Source organism: Ascaphus truei, chromosome 7 (genome assembly GCF_040206685.1).
Source record: "Ascaphus truei isolate aAscTru1 chromosome 7, aAscTru1.hap1, whole genome shotgun sequence".
Classification (NCBI taxonomy): domain Eukaryota; kingdom Metazoa; phylum Chordata; class Amphibia; order Anura; family Ascaphidae; genus Ascaphus; species Ascaphus truei.
In genome coordinates, this window is record NC_134489.1 from 88,478,129 (window position 1) to 88,497,950 (window position 19,822).

The 19,822-nt window shown below is 39.6% G+C and overlaps 1 protein-coding gene across 1 annotated transcript in view; it reads left to right on the forward strand.

Moving 5' to 3' along the window:
* Positions 1–19,822, forward strand: part of NEB (nebulin) — a 160,127-nt gene that overhangs the window by 19,401 nt on the left and 120,904 nt on the right. The window contains exons 10-27 of the mRNA XM_075609402.1: positions 496–600; positions 1,674–1,778; positions 2,043–2,150; positions 2,472–2,588; positions 3,983–4,084; positions 4,334–4,441; positions 4,616–4,720; positions 5,662–5,760; positions 6,589–6,693; positions 7,955–8,062; positions 8,158–8,271; positions 10,635–10,832; positions 11,882–11,989; positions 12,186–12,284; positions 13,232–13,336; positions 13,425–13,532; positions 14,983–15,294; positions 15,373–15,576. Coding sequence (XP_075465517.1) covers positions 496–600; positions 1,674–1,778; positions 2,043–2,150; positions 2,472–2,588; positions 3,983–4,084; positions 4,334–4,441; positions 4,616–4,720; positions 5,662–5,760; positions 6,589–6,693; positions 7,955–8,062; positions 8,158–8,271; positions 10,635–10,832; positions 11,882–11,989; positions 12,186–12,284; positions 13,232–13,336; positions 13,425–13,532; positions 14,983–15,294; positions 15,373–15,576 — 2,310 coding nt within the window. The remainder of the gene's footprint in view (positions 1–495; positions 601–1,673; positions 1,779–2,042; positions 2,151–2,471; positions 2,589–3,982; positions 4,085–4,333; positions 4,442–4,615; positions 4,721–5,661; positions 5,761–6,588; positions 6,694–7,954; positions 8,063–8,157; positions 8,272–10,634; positions 10,833–11,881; positions 11,990–12,185; positions 12,285–13,231; positions 13,337–13,424; positions 13,533–14,982; positions 15,295–15,372; positions 15,577–19,822) is intronic.

Below are 19,822 nucleotides of genomic sequence, written 5' to 3' on the forward strand. Positions count from 1 at the left end.
TTAATCACTGTAGGTTCTTATTCTACTGTATGTGTGCTGAAGCGGCAAACGGGCTGGTTTAAGCCCAAATTCCATATTGAAGTCAGTGGGGAATTTCGGCTGAAAATAGCCCTATCCACCACTTCTGCTGATACAGAATAAGCCCCTTAGTCTATTCAGTCAGTACTGGAGAGGCTTTTGGGGCACTGCATGAGTTCAGGTCCCTCTAGCACTAACAGTTAAAATATGGTTTTGTTTCGTCTGTGATCATTTTATGATGATCACTATTTACCTTTTATCGTTTTAACTTATTTATTTTAGGTAAGAATAGCAATTTAACAGAACAGGTTAAGAATGCAGTTAAAGTTGAAATCCTGCGTACGCTTAATATATTTCATTTCATTCTCAGTGCTCATGTGAACAAAACATTTACATGTAAAAATGATCACTTTTAGGGTAGTCTGGGCACAGATACTGAAGCAGCTCCAGCATATGAACATCCTATTCTTTCCCCAGATAAATTATAAGAAAGGAAATGATCAACAGAAGTTACAATTTACATCCCTGGCAGACCGACCAGACATTGCAATGGCTAAGAAGGTGTCCCAACAGCTCAGCGATGTAAGATTCATTCTCCTTCTATTCTCTCTTTCTCCTTATCTGTTGTTTGTGTGACTACCGAGTTTGTGAATACATCAGTATATAAGTTATGGGGGGTCCACGCCAGTGCAACCATCCTCAACACTGATGAGACCCAAAAGGTCGAAACAGCTGTCTGCGAGCAGGTCTACCGGCTAAGCACTTCTTTAACCCACGCTGTGCGGAAAAGCTGTGTAATGCGGCAGGCATAAGCTTATAGAGGGCCATGTTAAAATGCATTCGAAGCAAAAGGGGACACTATAATTTCCCAGAATCCCTTGCTGCCGTGGAATCACTGTATGCAAAGAGATAATGGTGAAAATCAGGGTTTGCAGATCTGTCTGAGACATGGGAACGTGCTCACACGTGATATTTTCATTTGCTGAATGCAGCGTAGAATTCACAGACTGGAAAGCAATCGACTTTCCCCATCTAGTGGAGTTTTGTGCTATGCATTTACCCTTTTGGGAAACTACATACAACTTTCTCCTTTTTTTGTTTGCTTTATGCTGCTGCTCAACGTATGTTAGGGAAACTGAGCAGAGAGAAACAGTTATGGATCAATTCTCATCTTTTGTTTGTTCATTTTATGATGGCAGCAAATATTAGGATTGATTCAGATTCAAACTATGTTTTATATATGCTATGTCTTTTAAAGCGGCATGTTTTAACCTTTTTTGGAATCTGAGGTCCCCCCATGCCCCACTGAGCTGAACTGGGGCACTCCAAGGTACGTGGAACCCCTGGCTCCGGACTTCTTTAACTTTGCAATTCCCTTACAAGACTTCTTGTTTGACAGAAGCCATATGGCCACTGGGATTGGCCTCACTCTAGTGGCCAATAGGAAGCCATGACCTTATCGCAACATTACATCGGAGCTTCCGATTGGTTGTAAGAAATTAAATATCTCCGCAGTCAGGGGGTCCCAGGAGTTTTGAGTGCCATGTTTCATATACGGTTAAAAAATCGATAGATACTTTTTGAAGGGAAGGCTGATTTAAGGCTCATGTTTTGTGGTATCTAAATCTTGACACATTATGCATATTCTGACACAGGTGAAATATCGTGAGGATTATCAGAAGAAAGTCAAAGGCAGGTGGAGCCAGACTCCATGCTACGAAATTGCAGTTGCGAGAAGGAATGCTGATATTCTTAGTGATGTGAGTATATGATCTATTTAAAAGGATTAAATACAGACACATACATTGAAAAAAAAAAAAACCCCATAAGACTTGATGATAAATTGCAGTGGGTTCCTCAAAGTAATTTTTTGCAGCAAGTCATTTCAAATGTGGAAATCCCAAAAAAACACAGGTAAGTTCTCAAAGATTGTCTATCGTTAGTTCGGATAAAAATACAGTTGCCTTTCCTGTATGGTTCCAGAAAAACGTTAATCTTTTTTAAATTTTTTTTTTTGCCAACAGCGTAAATACCAAGAAGACTTTGAGAACGTAAAAGACCAAATCAACTTTATGCAAACCGAGACTCCAGAATACAAGACTAATAAAAAAGCAAGACTCAACGCCAGCACGGTAATATAAATAAATAAAAGGATAAATAAAAGGATAATTAAAGGATATTGAAACTGTATAAAGTAGTGGTACTCTGATTCTGATTTTGGAAATAAAAATATCGAGACACCACAGTACATACCCCCATTAAACACGTGATTCAATATGCGTGTTTAAATGAATCGATAAATACTAACAGAACGCCAACATGCACATGATATGTTTAGATATATTATTTCTTAAAACAGATGTGTTACTAAATTCCAATTCAGGAGGTTTTGCAATGCTCAGCCAGCAATGAAAAGGTTCTGTAATAGGATGGTTCCTCTCTTACATTCACAGATCAAGTACAAAGAAGATTACGAGAAGACGAAGGGACCTGCAGCTTACCACACTCTTCCTGCAACAGAGAATCCACTGCTTCGGCAACTCAGAAAAGCTGGAAATGCGCTTAGTGATGTAAGAATAGTATTTGGCTTGGAATGTTAAAGCTGCAGTTCAAGCAATATCCTACGTGTTTGCTTTTTTTTAATGAATCAGTTCTGTACTATGAGAAAATACTTGTAGCATTTAATTTTTTTTTTATTATAATGTAACACGTATTTTGGTTTCTATAGCAACCATTTACAAAGTTACATCCCCTTCCTCTTCTGAGGCAGGCTCTGGCACACCCCTTTTGCCCTCTCTCTAGCAGTGCACCAATTGTATCTAGTGCCTGCCTGGTCACATGATCTTCCCCACTTGCATCTTGGTCTTCTTCTGCAGCACTAACAGTGATTTAGTGAAACTCCGTGCCGAATCTTTGCCGATCGGTCACAGGAGAACGGATCGATTGGCAACTTAGCTGATTACTTGTCAGTGTGCAGATTGTATTGATGCACATATTGAATGGAAAATATATATTTAAAATAAACGGCAACTTGAACTGTTGCTTTAAAGCAGAAGGATAACAAACTCTTGTTGCTAAAGCTAAACATGCTGTATATAACCATATTAAGCATCTATGTACACTTACATCTGACAAAGATCATCCTCCGTAGACATAAAGGAAGTTATGGTGAGTAAAAAAGTGACAAAAACCAGATCCATGTTAAAATGAATTAGAAGCAAAAAGTGACACTGTGCTCATGTGCATGTCATTTCCCAGAATCCCTGGCTGCAGTGGAAGCACTGTATGCTAAGAGATAAAGGGGAAAGGCAGGTTTTTGGACCTCTCCGAGACGTGAATGTGCTCACAAGTGATATTTTATTTGCCGAACACTGTACGGTGGAGGGTTTTTGCCACTTTTTACCGACTAATATAACTTATTTAATGTGTGGTTGAAACCTATCCCAGCTTCATATTGCAAAGCCAATATAGCCATCCTCACACATGAGATCCAGAAGGTTGAAACAACTGTCTGTGAGTAGATTTTACTGCCTATGCAATTCTTTAACCCAGGCTGTCCTGAAAAGCTATGCAATATGGCATAAGCTTATAGGGGTCCATGTTAAAATGGATTAGAAGCAAAAAGTGACACAGTGTGGTCATTTGCATGTAATTTCCCAGAATCCCTTGCTGTAGTGGAAGCATTGTATGCTGAGTGATTATGGGGAAAGGTGGGGTTGCAGACTTGTCTGAGACATGTGAATGTGCCCAGAAGTGATATTTTTATCTGCTCCGGCTTAAATAAAATGAAAAATAGTGTTTAAATAATTGGATACAGGCATGTAATATGAAATAAAAAAAACATACATGTACTGGCCTACACCCTTGCCATTTCTTCCATGTTCACTCTGTGTGTTGTTTGCTCTGGCTGGTCCCTTTCTCCCAATAACAACCGTTAACATCTACATTTCATGTTTCTCTTCAGAAATTATACCATGAAACATATGAAAAATCAAAAGCAACCAGTATTAATTACTGTGACACACCAAAGTTTCAACTGGATAATGTTCTGAAAAACTTTGATGGCGTGAGTATTTATTTATTTATTTTACAAGATTTGAAGTAATTTTTTTCGAAGTGTTGCTGAGCCATAGGATATATATATATCCTATACATATATACATATACCCCAGATAACATGTATGAGCCATAGGACACCTAACGGCCTTTTTGAGATAACGGCGCCATATGGCCTTGCAGCGCTTAGTAGATATGGTCTTCAGTGTATTGCTGCGGTGTAAGATAATTCTCACTTGTATATTTTTTTTTGTTGCAGCTTAAATACAGAGAGAAGTACCAAAAGAATGTATTGGGACACTATATTGGCAGCTATGAGGATCCTTATATGTTACACTGCTCCAAAGTCTCCGCTTTAAAAAGTGATGTAAGTGGAAAATATGTGTGTGTTTGTGTGTGTGTGTATGTATGTGTTTGTGTATGTGTGTGTGTGCGTGCGTGTGTGTGTGTGTGTGTGTGTGGGGGGGGGGGGGGGGTCGTTATTCCAAGATAAACGAATCCGATCCTTAATGTTTGCACTTCCACTTTCTTTTCCTACTAGAAAAATTACAGAGCTGATTATGAAGAGGACAAGTCAAACTTCTACTATCCACAGACCCTCACTCAGGAATATGAAGCTGGCAAGAAATTAGATAAGTTTAAAGATGTACGTGACAAATTGTATAATGTTCTGTTATTATTTAAACAGTTGTATAATGACTTTTTTTTAGTACTTTCTCTGTCCGCCTCAGCACCTTTGCACCTCACCTGTAAACCCAGCTATCTTTATGCTCTGCTGGTTTAGTCATGCAACAAAGAAAGCACGAGTAGGCCGAGATTGCAAATGTAGGCCAGGAAATTTTGGGGAGGTTTTTCACTTTGGTATCAGACTTGTCAAGGAAACTGCTAGACTAAGGCTGGCATAGCTATGCAGCAATTGCTACAAAATGGGATGTTTCCCGTTTCAAGCAATGACCCACCTTTTTCCCAGTGATGCCAAGGCTGGGATTAAACACCCCGCTTGCGTGCGAGAGAGCGAGCACATGCCGTGCAGCGCGGCTCTAGCACAAGCGATCTGTAAACTCTCCTGGAAAGCGATGTCCGGTTGTGGCGGGGGCGTGGCCGTGATGACACTCATTGGCTGAACCGCTGCCGTGGCCATCGCTCGGCCGCCGTACCAAAAGACAAAAATCTTTGTCTTTTGAAAATGCGGTCCCATTATTTAATGCACCATTACAAACCCATCAGCTTTGCATTTCTTGCTCATAGAGTATCATGACCTTCTCAAAGTGTGAGAATGAAACACAAAGATCAGAACACATTGAGGATGTCTCCCCTTCAATGCTTGAATAGCTATCAGAACATTTTGAAACAATGGATTGCAGGCTTCTTTATCACTGAGTGTGATCTTCAGTAAGGGTTTTAGGCAGATGTCATATCCCCTTGAATATGCGTTATACACAAGTAATCACATTCAATTCTATTCCAACACAACTTTTCATTTTCTAACTTTACAACTGCATTGCAAACGTCAAATAACCCATAAACGTTAACTTACTTCAATACTTTGCATCTATCTAATGGCGAATATTGACATGTTTTCTTTAGTATGTCTACAAACAACGTCCGGATACAATTAAATATACTCAAGTGACTGATACTCCAGAAATGGTCCAAGCAATAGTGAATGCCAAGCAGCTTAGTGACGTGAGTACGATGTTGTATGTTTTCAGTTCCATGACTCATTCAGCATTGAAAATAAAAGGCATACAAGTAGGAGAAACTCCACCACAGTGCGTCTGTAGACTATACATGCAGATACAAATAACTGTGACTGTTTTAATAAATGGCTGTGCCTTTCAATATAGAAATGTAGAACTTCCAAATGTCTGTGAATACAGAGAAATAACTTCTGAGTGAGTATACACAATAAGCAGATAGTAAACCTAGTCAATGGCTTCCCTGGGCTTTAAATTACTGTCTCCGGCTACATAAAAATGAGGGGTGATTTGAAGGAGTGAGGGATATCTCTCGTATATACGTAGTTTCCAGAGGCCTGTTGGGTTGACAGTCCCCGATATTTCGTTTTGAAACCATTGATTATTTTAATTATGTGTTTAAAAAAAACCTGTTTCAGTTCAGTACAGTTACTCTTGCCTTTTTATTTGTGTAGCATGCCAGAGATACTGTAATGGCGTGTACATGTTTGATTTGTGGGTATAAAACAAAATGGCTGACATTTCTTCCATAAGAAACAATGATTTTGATTCAATGATTTGTAATACAAGTTTTAGTAAGAATGACTAAAAATAGATATATGTATAAAGTACTGCTTTCCTGTGTCTTTCTTAAAAATATTTTGGGAGGGTTGGCTTCTATGATACATAGGAAACAGGTTAAGTAAGAACAAGAATGTAATAAACTCATCAAACACATTGGAGATTCAGTGATATTTGAAGATAAGCAAAACATGCAATGTTTAATATACACAAACCAAATCATGACCTAATTCCTGGTTTATTCATGTCTTTTTAGCTGAATTATAAATCGAAGCATGAGAAAGAAAAATTCAAGTGCTCTATTCCAGAAGATTCTCCCTTTATACTACAGTCTAGAGTTAATGCATACAACCTCAGTGATGTAAGTATTTCTATTTATCTTTGTGTCATTTATTTGGATAGCTATTGTGAAGTCAGAAAATAGCTTGGCAAATACATTGGGGTAGCAGTGAATTTATTAAGACTATTAAAGCGGCAAAACACGTGACATCTTTTATTTTTTATTTTTTACATCAATCAGTTCTGTAGTGTTAGATAATAGTAACAGGTTCTGTGTTTGTTTTTTAGTACAACCCTTCATGCCATTTTTAATTAGTTTTAAAGTATCCTGTTATTTCTATAGCAGGGTTTAACCCCTCTCCCCAGCAGTGCAAGATATTTGCAACACTTTCCTGTTTGTGATAATTTGTTGTCAATATTCCCAGCAGTTTGAGCTGCAAACTGTAACAATAGATAATGATACCTTACTAATATCAAGATACATTGTAGCTGCTGAGTTACACGGACTGCAGGTATTATTGGAACTGAAAGGTGGCCATAGAGTTAGGATTTTGACAGATTTATAACAGGAGCACCAAACGATTGCCAGTTTAGGTAAGAATGCAGAATTATACATTAAATCCCCTGCTTTACATATAAAAGTAATAAATAAAAGGGAGAATTGCTGCTATAAGTAGATATAACAAGCAGAAGAGGAACATACACTCTAGGCTAAATTGAATCTCCTTAAAGGCTCCTTTGAAGAGATGAATATTTAAATGAGAGGGTATAGTATTATAAATAATTCAGAAGGTTGTGACAATTAATAAAGGATAACACTAAAACAAGATGGAGGGGGGAGTGGAATAACTATGGAAGTAATGGAGTTAGAAAATATGGAAGTAAATGGAATTAAAACAAAAAAAAAACAGCAGATCTACTGCATGCCTGGGAAATATATTTGCCAGAAGAAAAGTGGAAAGATGAAATGTTACATTGCTTCGGATTCTGTGGCAAATGAAGTACATTTGGATACAGTTAGGGGCAAAATATATCTACAAGTGAGGTTGGTTTTAGCAAGATAATAGATTATTATTATTATTATTATTATTATTATTATTATTATTATTGACAGTGAATCCAAAATGAGAACATGCTCAAAGAATAGGGGCAGAGGATATATTTGAGTATAACATTGCAGTTTGTAAAACGCCTCCGCTCCACGTACCTTTTCATGTCTGGCAAGCGTTGTCGTTTATATCATAACTCTGGCTCCAGCTGGCCCAGAAACCACTTTGCCGCTTTGAATTCTGAAATAGACAGCGTGCTTCGGCTGCACTTCTCACTCAGTTTTCATTTCACAGAAATGGTACAAATATGATTGGAATAGATCCAAAGCCAAGAAGTTTGATATTAAAATTGATGCAATCCCACTGGTGGCAGCAAAAGCAAACCGACGAAATGCCAGCGATGTAAGTAATGCAGCATCAATAAATCCATACATGGGATGGTGCCGTTTTTCTTTTATTTTGAAATGGCCCCTCTAATGGGATTCCTTCTTTTGCAGGTGTCGTATAAGAAGGACTATGAAAAGAACAGGGGAAAGATGATCGGAGCCCTTAGCATTCACGATGATCCACATATGTTACGTTCTGCCAAAGTGGCAAAGAATCAGAGTGATGTAAGGCTACACATTTGTTAAACTAGATTTTTTTTAGATGAGGATATCATTTCAAATGAATTCAAGGAATTAGGTTACCAAGATCATGTAGTCCACGTTAACAATGTATAGAGAACACAGTTAACCCCTTCATTGTCACACTATAGAATCACTTATACTCTGCAGCATTTGATACTGTGGACCACCCTCTTCTCCTTTACATTCTCCATACTCTTGGCATACGTAACAGAGCTCTATCCTGGATCTCCTCTTACCTCTCCCATCGTACTTTCAGTGTCTCTTTTGCTAACACTTCCTCCTCCTCTATTGATCTCTCTGTGGGTGTACCCAGGGCTCTGTCCAGGGACCTCTTCTCTTTTCTCTGTACACACTCTCTCTAGGTGACCTAATCACATCTCTTGGGTTCAAATATCACCTCTATGCTGATGACACACACATGTACTTTTCTACCCCTGACCTTACACCTGCTGTACAGACCAAAGTTTCTGAATGTCTCTAGGATATCATCCTGGATGGCCCTCCGCCGACTTAAACTTAACATGGCAAAAACATAACTCCTCATACTTCCTCCCAAACCTGGCCCCACTACCTCCTTCCACATTACTGTTGGAAGTACTATCATTCACCCAGTAGCCCAGGCACTCTGCCTAGGGGTCACACTCGACTGCTCTCTCACATTCTCCTCTCACATTCAAAACGTATCTAAAACCTGTCGCTTTTTCCGCTGTAATATTACAGATATGCCCTTTCCTCTGTAGCTCGACTACAAAAACTCTGACACAGGCCCTCATTCTCTCCCGTCTCGACTACTGTAACATCCTGCTGTCTGGCCTTCCTGCCTCTCACCTGTCTCCCCTACAATCTATCCTAAATGCTGCTGCCAGAATCACTCTACTATTCGAAATCTGTCTCAGCGTCTCCCCCCTGAAAACCCTCTCCTGGCTTCCTATCAAATCCCGCATCTCGCACTCAATTCTCCTCCTCACTTTTAAAGCTTTACACTCTTCTGCTCCTCCTTACATCTCAGCACTAATTTCTCACTATACACCATCCCAACTCTTGCGTTCTGCTCAAGGATGTCTTCTCTCTACCCCTTTTGTATCTAAAGCTCTCTCCCGCCTTAAACCCTTCTCACTGATTGGCCCACACCCCTGGACTGCCCTTCCCCTCAATATTCGACAAGCACCCTCTCTATCCACATTTAAGACCCACCTCAAAATACAACTGCTTAAGGAAGCATATGAGTAGTTCCATGGCTGATAATTAACCTCATACATAAACCTTGACCCCTTGCAGATGCACTTACCAGAACACCCTCCTACTGTCTCTGTACGGTCTTCCTACCAACCAATTAGATTGTAAGATTTTCTGAGTAGGGACTCCTTTTCCCTAATTGTCACTTTTATGTCTGAAGCACTTCTCCCCTTTATTTGTTATTTATATTATTTGTTATTTATATGAATGTCACATGTATATTACTGCTGTGAAGCGCTATGTACATTAATGGAGCTATATAAATGCATACATACATCACATGCTAACAGAGGGGTTAGTGTTCAGTGTTGATATTCCAACATACTGTATCAGGCAATGTGTTGCTGGCTCCTCTAGCAGGAAAGGGTTTAATACCATTTGAAAAACATAATATATATATATATATATATATGCCATGATATATACTGCTTCACGTTTCTTAAGTTGTACTATAAATTCCATATTTTTATAACACATAATACAGTGTAGTAACACCAAGTTGAGCAAATTTGTAATTTCTTTCAGACAGCTGATTTGATTTATAGTATTTACGTTTATAGACGATAAACGAGCGTTTTCCGCTTTCACCTAATGAGTACAGTTGCAACTACTGGTTGTAGACCTCTTGCCTTGAGAATTCTGCACGTAAACCCATCCCATGCAGCAAGATGTCTGCAGACAGACTAATGAGCTATCAGATTAACACAGTGGGGGTCCCTGCATTTGAATGGGTCTCACGCTGTGTGAATCCTAGTGGGCTGCGAGTCCCATTCAAATGCAGGGACCCCGCTGTGTTAATCCGGATTGCCATTACACACTGCTGTGGACCATCTCACAGGTTACTGCGAGATGGTCACAGATATTCCTTGTTAAGCAGTCTACAACCAGCAGTTGCATCTGTACACTGTGCATTACTCAGCAACACTGGACAATTCACTGGTTGTTCCTTTTAAATTGCTTCCAGCACTGTGTATGCCAAGCAGCACAGACATTTCCTTTATAACATCAGGCATTTTATTCTAAAATATTTCAGAGGTTTTGTATTTGTAATATTAAAGTATGGTGATTTACTATGGAGTTTAAGAATAATAATTGTTCCTTTCTTTTAGCGTCTGTACAGAAAGGACTACGAAAAGACGAAGACCAAATATTCTATGCCACTGGACATGATCCCAATCACCTTGGCTAAGAAAGCTCAATCTATTGCCAGCAATCTAGATTATAAACACCCAATTCATAATTACTTCTATCCTCCAGATTGCATGAGTGTGGCACTAGCAAAGAAGGCCTATAATATCCAGAGTGATGTAAGTAGTCTGACTTTACACGTTTGCTATTCTCGTCATGAAATATTGCACCGCTGCAGCATTTGTACAAGCAAGATATGACATAAATATAATATGGTTAATATTTTAATATCTTCATACATGTCCAGTGTATCAAACCTGGAATAGTCTTCAAATCAGACTAAACATGCAGATCCGGTCAGGTGTCGTTTCCTTTTATTTTATTTTTATTTTCACTCCTACTGCTTTCTAAATTGCTATTGCCTGGGTTATTTTGCCATAATACGGTTTCCCTTTTGGTGTTTAGAGGACAATATAAGCAGGCCGTGAGGGTTACTACTGTAGTTGTAATTATTGTAGGGCACAAGGAAGGTTTTTGCAGTGTCTGCATGTAATAGGAGAAATACTTTAAGTACCACTATTGGTAGTAGAGCAGAGAATTGAAACCTATATGAGTAGCAGAGGTTGGGCAGTTACACAAATCTCTGCAGGTAGCAGCTCCAACGGGGCTGGTTGGGGCTAACATAATGGCGACATTAAATGTCCTTCATGTTCTATTGACCCTCGTCATGTGGGCCAATAGGAAGCTGCAAGGGATGAAGTAATGGCTTCCTATTGGCCCACAAGATGTGGACAGCCATTACTTCATCCCTTGCAGCTTCCTATTGGCCCACATGACGAGGGTCAATTGAACATGAAGGAGATACCAACACCCCCTGCGGAGGTAAGTTTCTCGGGAAGCAGGGGGTCCCTGGAGCTGGGATTAATGTATTTCAGCTCCGGAGACCCCCTGCTATAATCCTATAACTAAAAGAAATAAATAAACAAAACAAAATGCAGCCCGTAGTGCTGCTTTAACAGTAATGTTTAACACAACCGAAAATTACTTTTAATAAGAAAAATAATACGAAAAGTTAAATCTGTTTCACCTTTTGTTTATAGTGTAGGGCAATAAGGATTCCATACGTATCTTCAGTGCATTGCAGCCTATCCTACCCTGTAGTGGTAAATGCAAATAAATAAATATGATGAATGAAGGAAAATGAGTCTTCTATCTTTCTATATTCCAGGTTGACTACAAAGCTGACTATAACAGCTGGGTGAAAGGCTGTGGCTGGGCGCCGTATGGATCTCTGGGAGAAGAAAAGGTCAAAAAAGCTACACAGATCCTTGATGAGGTAATCGATCTTGGAGAACAGTGGTACCGAGCATTAAATTCTGCAAAAATGTTAAATGTGGATTATCCAACATACTGTATCACATTTCCATTGGCTGATTCTTCACAATATTATGTTCCCTGTTTTATATTTGTTCAGAAAATCAGACATATGATTAATAAAAATGTATTCCATCCCCCCTCCTCCCCATGAACAGAGAAAATATCGCCAGCGGCCAGATACTTTCCATTTTACCTCGATTGAAGATGATCCTACTGTGGTGCAATCAAAAATCAACCAGAGGCAGAGGAGTGATGTAAGTTTTCATGTCACCAGCCCATCATAGTTTTACTTGTAAGTGAAATGTGCCCAGCAATATATAGTAGAAATGAGCGAACCTACGAGTGATGGTGCGAGCCATGAAAGATTGGCCCTTTTTTAGTGGTAAAAAAAGCCACAGCTCAGTTGGAGTTTGCAGAAGATACTCCATGCATTAAGTAAATTTACATTGCAACTTAAATTAATGTGCTGATATGCTCAAGTCTCTCAAACCGCTAGATTCACCTGATGCTGAGAGTATAAATAGGGCACACGCACCATGTTTCGCTCATTATCTGACAATATATCACTAACGGCTTACAGATTTGGTGACATTATGGTGAAACGTTTTGCAAGAAATCGAATTTGAGGAAAATCACTTAAAAGTTTGAGAGAACATTTAAGACAGTTTCGCACTTTTTACCTGTTCATTAAAATTTAAATTATACCCAAATAGATACATGTGAAAGCTCTGTAAAATACTTCAAACGCAAACACCTAATTGGATAATGGCAGCGGGACACACATCATCTAGGGAATATGACATTTATATTGGTCTGCTGACTAAAATCATGTCTATGGTTAAGGTTACTCACTAACATTACAAAGTTAGTTTATACAGTGTATCAAAGATTGCCAAACTAGTACATTGCAGCGGTATTCTTTTCGCCCCATGCTGTTTATTGCCATAGTACTGCACCAGAACATCTTTGACACATACTGCCCACTTGCCCATTTTCTCAGTCCGTGCCATCTTCAGGCTGGGCCGCAGGGACTTCCCAGAGAAGGTGTGCTGTAAAACATATACATCACATATATTATATACACACATATATTCACACACGCATACTGTATATATCCCCTGGCAGCAAAAGGGTAAAGCACAGAACAAATCAATATTCGGCACGGATACTTCCATTGAGATGATGCCTTTTTCAATTACAGATAAATTATAAAGCGGAAGGAGAGAAGGTCATTCACAAATATTCCCTGCCTGCGGATATTCCGGAATTCATTCAAGCCAGAGTTAACGCGTACAATCTGAGTGACGTAAGCATTTCCTAATGAGGAAAATACCCCATTTACCATTTCCCCGGTTTGCCCAAACTCTAAGTCAACGATATCCTTTATTTTCCAGAACACCTACAAACAAGGACTGGCGGAATTAAAAACCAAGGGGTATGATCTCAAAATCGATGCTATTTCCATTAGAGCTGCCAAAGCTGCAAGAAAGGCAGCTAGCGACGTGAGTAAATTGCTTCTATATATCAGAGTAATGTGTGAGCAAGGTTTATTATTATCATTGTTTAATTGTAGAGCGCCAACATATTCCGCAGCGCGTTACAGTGGGGAACAAGGTTATGTACAGCTACATACAAGTGAGGGAGGACAGACATGCAAAGAGGTAATGAGGGCCCTGCTCGTGAGAGCTTACACTCTAAAGGGAATGAGGACTATGTGGATACAAGAAGGTAAGGTGGCTGCTCAGTGTAGGATAAGGTGTGGCTCAGGATGGAGTATGGTCCAGTCTGATAGCTCAGCCCATTATGTTTTTTTTGGGGGGAGGGTTGTTACATAGGGTGAAGATTGGTCCAGCCACACAGCTGATCACAATGGGGTTGGAGGGGGAGGGAGTTGGATGGTAGAGGTATAGTGAGTAGGCTTCCTTGGAAAGGTGAGATTTCAGGGAGTTTTTAAGCATGTGCAAGCTGGGGGAGAGTATGATGGTGTGTGGAAGGGAATTCCAGAGAAAAGGAGGTCATGTAGCATATTTTATTCTGTTGTTTCATCAAATTTTAACACATATGTAAGAATTTTTAACTCTATACATACTGTGCACATTTTTCACCACTGTCATTTCACCACCAAATTTAGATTAACATATACATTTAGTTGTCTTTTACCCCCCACATGGTTATATGTTTTCATCTCTACCTATAAGCAGCCATAACATTGTTGTGCATAATGTTTCATAGTTTGCTATTAATGTATTAAAAGTTGTAAAATCATATAACACAACATTAAACAAAGCTTGGTTAGATCAGTGGGGCAGATATTCTTTTGGAAATGTATAGGTTTATTCAGTGTAAAAAAAAAGTTCTGCAAACTTCCTTCCTTCTGTTTGTAACTTATGTTTGCACGAGGCTGCTAATAAATTGAATATGAATGAGCTTGGTATTCGCTAAAAACATTTTCATGATGGTTAAAAGCAAGGGTAAAGTCTACATTAAGAGCAATTTGTCATATTTATTCATTTTTATTATATTTATCATTGATTTTTTATTATTATTTCATAAATAACTATTTAGAACAGTTTTTCCTTTACATTGGGAACAAAAATTAGTGGCACATCTGCTTGTTGACTGTGGTCAGTTTTGGTCCACAATGCAGAACATACAGGTTTCACCCAGGGTAATTACTGGTATTATTATACACTCTGAATTACTTAATTAAAAATCCAATAAACACAGGACTGCAATTTTAACAAAACTATTAATTTAACCATTATCTGTTCCTTTACCTAATTCGGTGATTATGATCACAGATGCTGCACTCATAAGTAAAGTACATGCAATCATCTATGGAAAATGTCAGCAACCACAGTGATATCCATGCACAATTTCAAACATCTCGCAAGCCTTTTACTAGCTGTGCTCTTTCATCGCCCTGATGTCTGAATTGTTTTTTTCCCCCAGGTGCAATATAAGAAAGATTATGAGAAACAGAAAGGAAAACTTATTGGTTTCCGTAATTTACAAGATGATCCCAAGCTAGTCCACTACAAGCATTTAGCCAAGCTCCAATCTGACCGGGAATACAAGAAAGATTACGAAAAGACAAAGACCAAGTACAACACTCCATTAGATATGGTCAATGTTGTGAGTGCGAAGAAGGCACAAGACATTGCCAGTAATATTCATTATAAGCATCGACTCCATAATTATACATACCTTCCAGATGCAATGAGTCTTGAGTTGTCCAAGAACATGATGCAGATTCAGAGTGATGTGAGTCTGACATACGTCCTACAAGATGCATCACCTTAAATGAATGGCTTTATTCTAACTACTGTTTCTCTTTGGTAGAATCTCTACAAGTCAGACTTGAGTTGGTTGAGAGGCACTGGATGGATCCCATTTGGGTCTCTGGATGTTGAGAAAGTCAAAAAGGCAGGGGCAGCCTTGGATGAAAAGAAATATCGCCAGCACCCAGATACGATTAAGTTTACCAGTATTGTTGACTCTCCGGTCATGGTCCAGGCTAAAACAAACGCTCTTCAACTCAGTGATGTAAGTGATGGGAATAGACCATAGACTTTAATGGATAATCCCTATGGTAAATTCAAAGAGAGTACTAAGTTAACAAATGGAAAAATGGTTGCCAAGGAATGACAAATTGTGGGGCAGGTTGAATCCCTTTATTGGCAATGTAATGTTTTCAAATTCATACTTGCAGTTCAACTCATGTTCGTTGACATATTTTAGAGGAGAGAAGACCAGGCGGAAGGGATGAAAGATGGTGAAAGCTTGTATTTTTTTTTTTTTTAAATATTTTTCCTTTATTGGTGTCAGACAGCGTATTGGTACATGTTACAGACATTGGAAAACGAGCCAACACAGACAAACGGCGCGGTACATGTACATAGCATGGGGGGAGTTGATGACACACAATAATCCATTTTCCCATTTTCAGTGGTGAAAAAGAGAGGGGATGACGAAGGAGGGGTGGATAGTTGGGAACGACTTGGACAAAGAGGGGGGAGGGGGGGGGGAGGGAGGGCGGCGGTGGGGAGCTTTGGGGTTCGGAGGTCGGGGAGTTAGTCCTGCGGTAAAGTTTATGTGATAGTCAGGTCGCCTGATCCTGGCCAAGGTTCCCAGGTTGAGTAGAATTGCGGCATCTTTTGTCTCAGCATTGCCGTTAGTCTTTCCATACCCATAATTCCATCTATCCTAGTGACTACCGTTCTTCTAGAGGGGGCTTTGATTTTCTTCCAAGCCGCAGCTACGCAGCATCTGGCGGCCGTTAGGATCGCTGCCGTGAGTCTGGCTATAGGGGGGGGAAGGTCGTCGACTGGTTTTCCCAGCACGTAGGTCAGGGGGTCCAGGGGTATCTCAACATCCAGGGTCTCGGTCAGAAGGCCCTGGATCCGGGTCCAGAATTTTTGGATCTCCGGGCATGTCCACCAAATGTGGGACATGTCCCCCCTTTGACCACATCCCCTCCAGCATTCGTCGGGGGTGCCTGGGTAGATTTGGCTCAGTCTACTCGGGGTCAGGTACCAGTGAAATAATATTTTGTAAATGTTTTCTTTTGTGACGGTGCAAATTGAAGTTTTGGTAGCTGCCTCCCAGATATCCTCCCAGTCCTCAAGGTCTATATTGGTGTTCAGGTCCTCGCTCCACCTTTACATATATAAATGACTAGGGGAGGGCTGGGCCGCCTCTAGTATTCTATATATCTCGGAGATGAGGCCTCTTTGGTACTCGCCTCTGAGGCAGAGGGTCTCAAATCTGGAGCGCGGTGGGAATTTTAGGCTAGGGGATTGGGTTCTCAGGAAGTGTCTAATCTGTAAATATTGGAATATGGGAAGATCCGGGGACGTTAGTTTAATTCGTAGTTCCCGGAGGGGCATGACCTCATTGCTTTCCAGTAAGTCCGCAACCACTCTGATGTTTAGGCCTTGAAATTGGCTGAATTGGGGTCGGGAACACCCGGGCGGGAAATCTGGGTTCCCGAATAGGGGTGTCAATTGAGAGGGGGTTGAAGCTAGGCCATATTTCCCTTTGGTTTTCAACCATGTCGACCACGTGCATCTCATTGCTCCAAGGCTGAGTCTCATGGGCTTCTTGCCTCTATGGGCGTGGGTCCATAGTAGGGCTGAGAGGGGGGTCGGGGACGCGTGGTGCGTCTCTATCTCTAACCAGCAGTTAGAGGCCGGGGGGTTGGTATTTTTTTTTTAAAATCAGTTCATTATATGATCTCTACCCATCATGCACACTTTTATTTATAAAATACCAATAAAACAGATACTCAGATAGCTTCAAAGCACAAGGGGTCATATTTACTAAGGTGTTCTTCTCCAGATGACACCTTCCAGCACCAGGAGACACCTTAAAGCATTCACTTACAAGGTGTCTTCAGGCAGTGGAAGGTGTCTTATGCATAGCATCACTCAGTAAATATGGCCCAATGTCCTTGATTTTGCTCAATTCAATAACTTAAAATAACACAAAGTAGTGATCAAATGAATGGTGAATTACAGAGCAATGCATCACAGGAACCTGTACACAAGGGTTTCTCAACATGTGGTACAAGGGCCACTTGTGGAACACAAGGTCCCAAACTGTGGCATTCCATAGTACATTCACTTCTATGCCTCCGTTTGCTGTGGCAGACAGGACAGAATCAAAGAGAAATAATACATAGCAATAGATACTGTATCTAAAACCAATAGGGAAAGGTGAATATGAGAATGTTATAAATATAGGTAGAGATGCATTTACATATTTGGAGATCGTTGGTGGTTCAGGATGCTCTATTACTTTGTCATGGTGTTTAAAGCTGCAGTTCAGTCAATATCCTGCATGTGTGTTTTTTTTAAATAAATCAGTTCTGTAGTAAGAAAAAATACTTATAGCATTTTCTGTTTTAAAAACAACAACTTTGAAAGACCAATTTTCTTGTATTCTATTTTAACAAGCATTTGCTAAGGCACTGCCCCTTCGTGTCCTGTCACAAGCCCTGGCACACCCCTTTGTCAGCCCTGCCCTCCCTCTTGCACATGTCAGTGCAGGAGTGCTCATGAATATTCATGAGCTTCCACTGACTGACAGAAGCAGATGAAAAACATATGCCATATCTAAAGATGTCGCCAAATTTCGCCGATCAATACATGGAGGACGAATTGACAGGCAGCTATACAGTTCTTTAGGTAATTAGAGATTGCCCACATGAAACTATTGAATTAAAAAAACAAAAACAAAAAAAAAAGACTGAACTGCAGCTTTAAGAACAGAATATTGTTTACACTATAGAGGTTAAAACGTTTTTTTTTGTGTGTGTGTGTGTGTGTGTGTGTGTGTGTGTGTGTGTGTGTGTGTGTGTGTGTGTGTGTGTGTGTGTGTGTGTGTGTGTGTGTGTGTGTGTGTGTGTGTGTGTGTGTGTGTGTGCACCTTTATAGTATAAACATTCTGAGATATGTTCAGTCACACACAGCATTTATTTTAGGATTTCAATATATTACATTGAAATGAATGTATTATATATAGTTAAAGAGTACCCATGTGTTTTTAAATGGTAGTTTTATGGTTACAAGTCCTCTTTTGCTCTGGGGATTTGCATTCATTTCACTTTTGGGGATTCCTTATCCTTTTTTGTCTGTTGTATGGGAATATATATATATATATATATATATATATATATATATATATATATATATAAAAAATAAAGAGCAGTTGGCACACTGAAAACAGATTATTCACTGATGCTTATCCCATATATGCACATTCACAGAAAAATATTTTACCAGATGGGGATCCAGGAAAAACGAGACAGCACACAGTCAGGGAAATCCAAAGTAGATGTATTCAAGACAAATACATAGGCACTGCATCCAACGTTTCGGTCATCATACAGTGACCTTCCTCAGGGACGTCCCTGAGGAAGGTCACTGTATGATGACCGAAACGTTGGATGCAGTGCCTATGTATTTGTCTTGAATACATCTACTTTGGATTTCCCTGACTGTGTGCTGTCTTGTTTTTCCTGGATCCCCATCTGGTAAAATATTTTTCTGTGTATATATATATATATATATATATATATATATATATATATATATATATATAAAGAACAAAGAGAAGCGCAGGCACCATAGTGTTATACTGTATAAAAAATAGAGGCCATTTAATAAGACACACGGTCCCAAGGAATCGCATTTACAAGATTTAAAAAACAACAAGCATGTAAGAGAATAATCTCTAAGGGGCTCGTCAACTGGTTGGGAGGGGTCCAGTGTAAATACTCTGCCTGAGTAGGTTGCAGCTGTTGGAGCTCCTGACACACACTGCTGTGCTGTGTAGATCAGCCTGATAATCCACATGCAGTATAAATCCTTCAGTCAATGGAGATTCCTGCTACTAGCCGCGTGTGCAGCATGAATAACAGGGCAACACACACAGGCAGAAGGCACCTCCTCTCTCCGACGCGTGCTGACGTCACCACCTCGTCCCAACTAGTTTCGTCACTACCAAGTGACTTCTTCAGGGGACCCTGACGAAACTAGTTGGGACGAGGTGGTGACGTCAGTGCGCATCGGAGAGAGGAGGTTATTCCCTCTCTAATTAAGTATTCACCTAATATTTATAGATTTAAGCACGTTAATATTCACACAATTAATTATTAAGCGCTACTGTTTGTTTGTGTGTTTTGTTATATATATATATATAGCAATGTTAATGAGACAGAAACACAGCCACCAATATATATATATATATATATATATATATATATATATATATATATATATATATATAA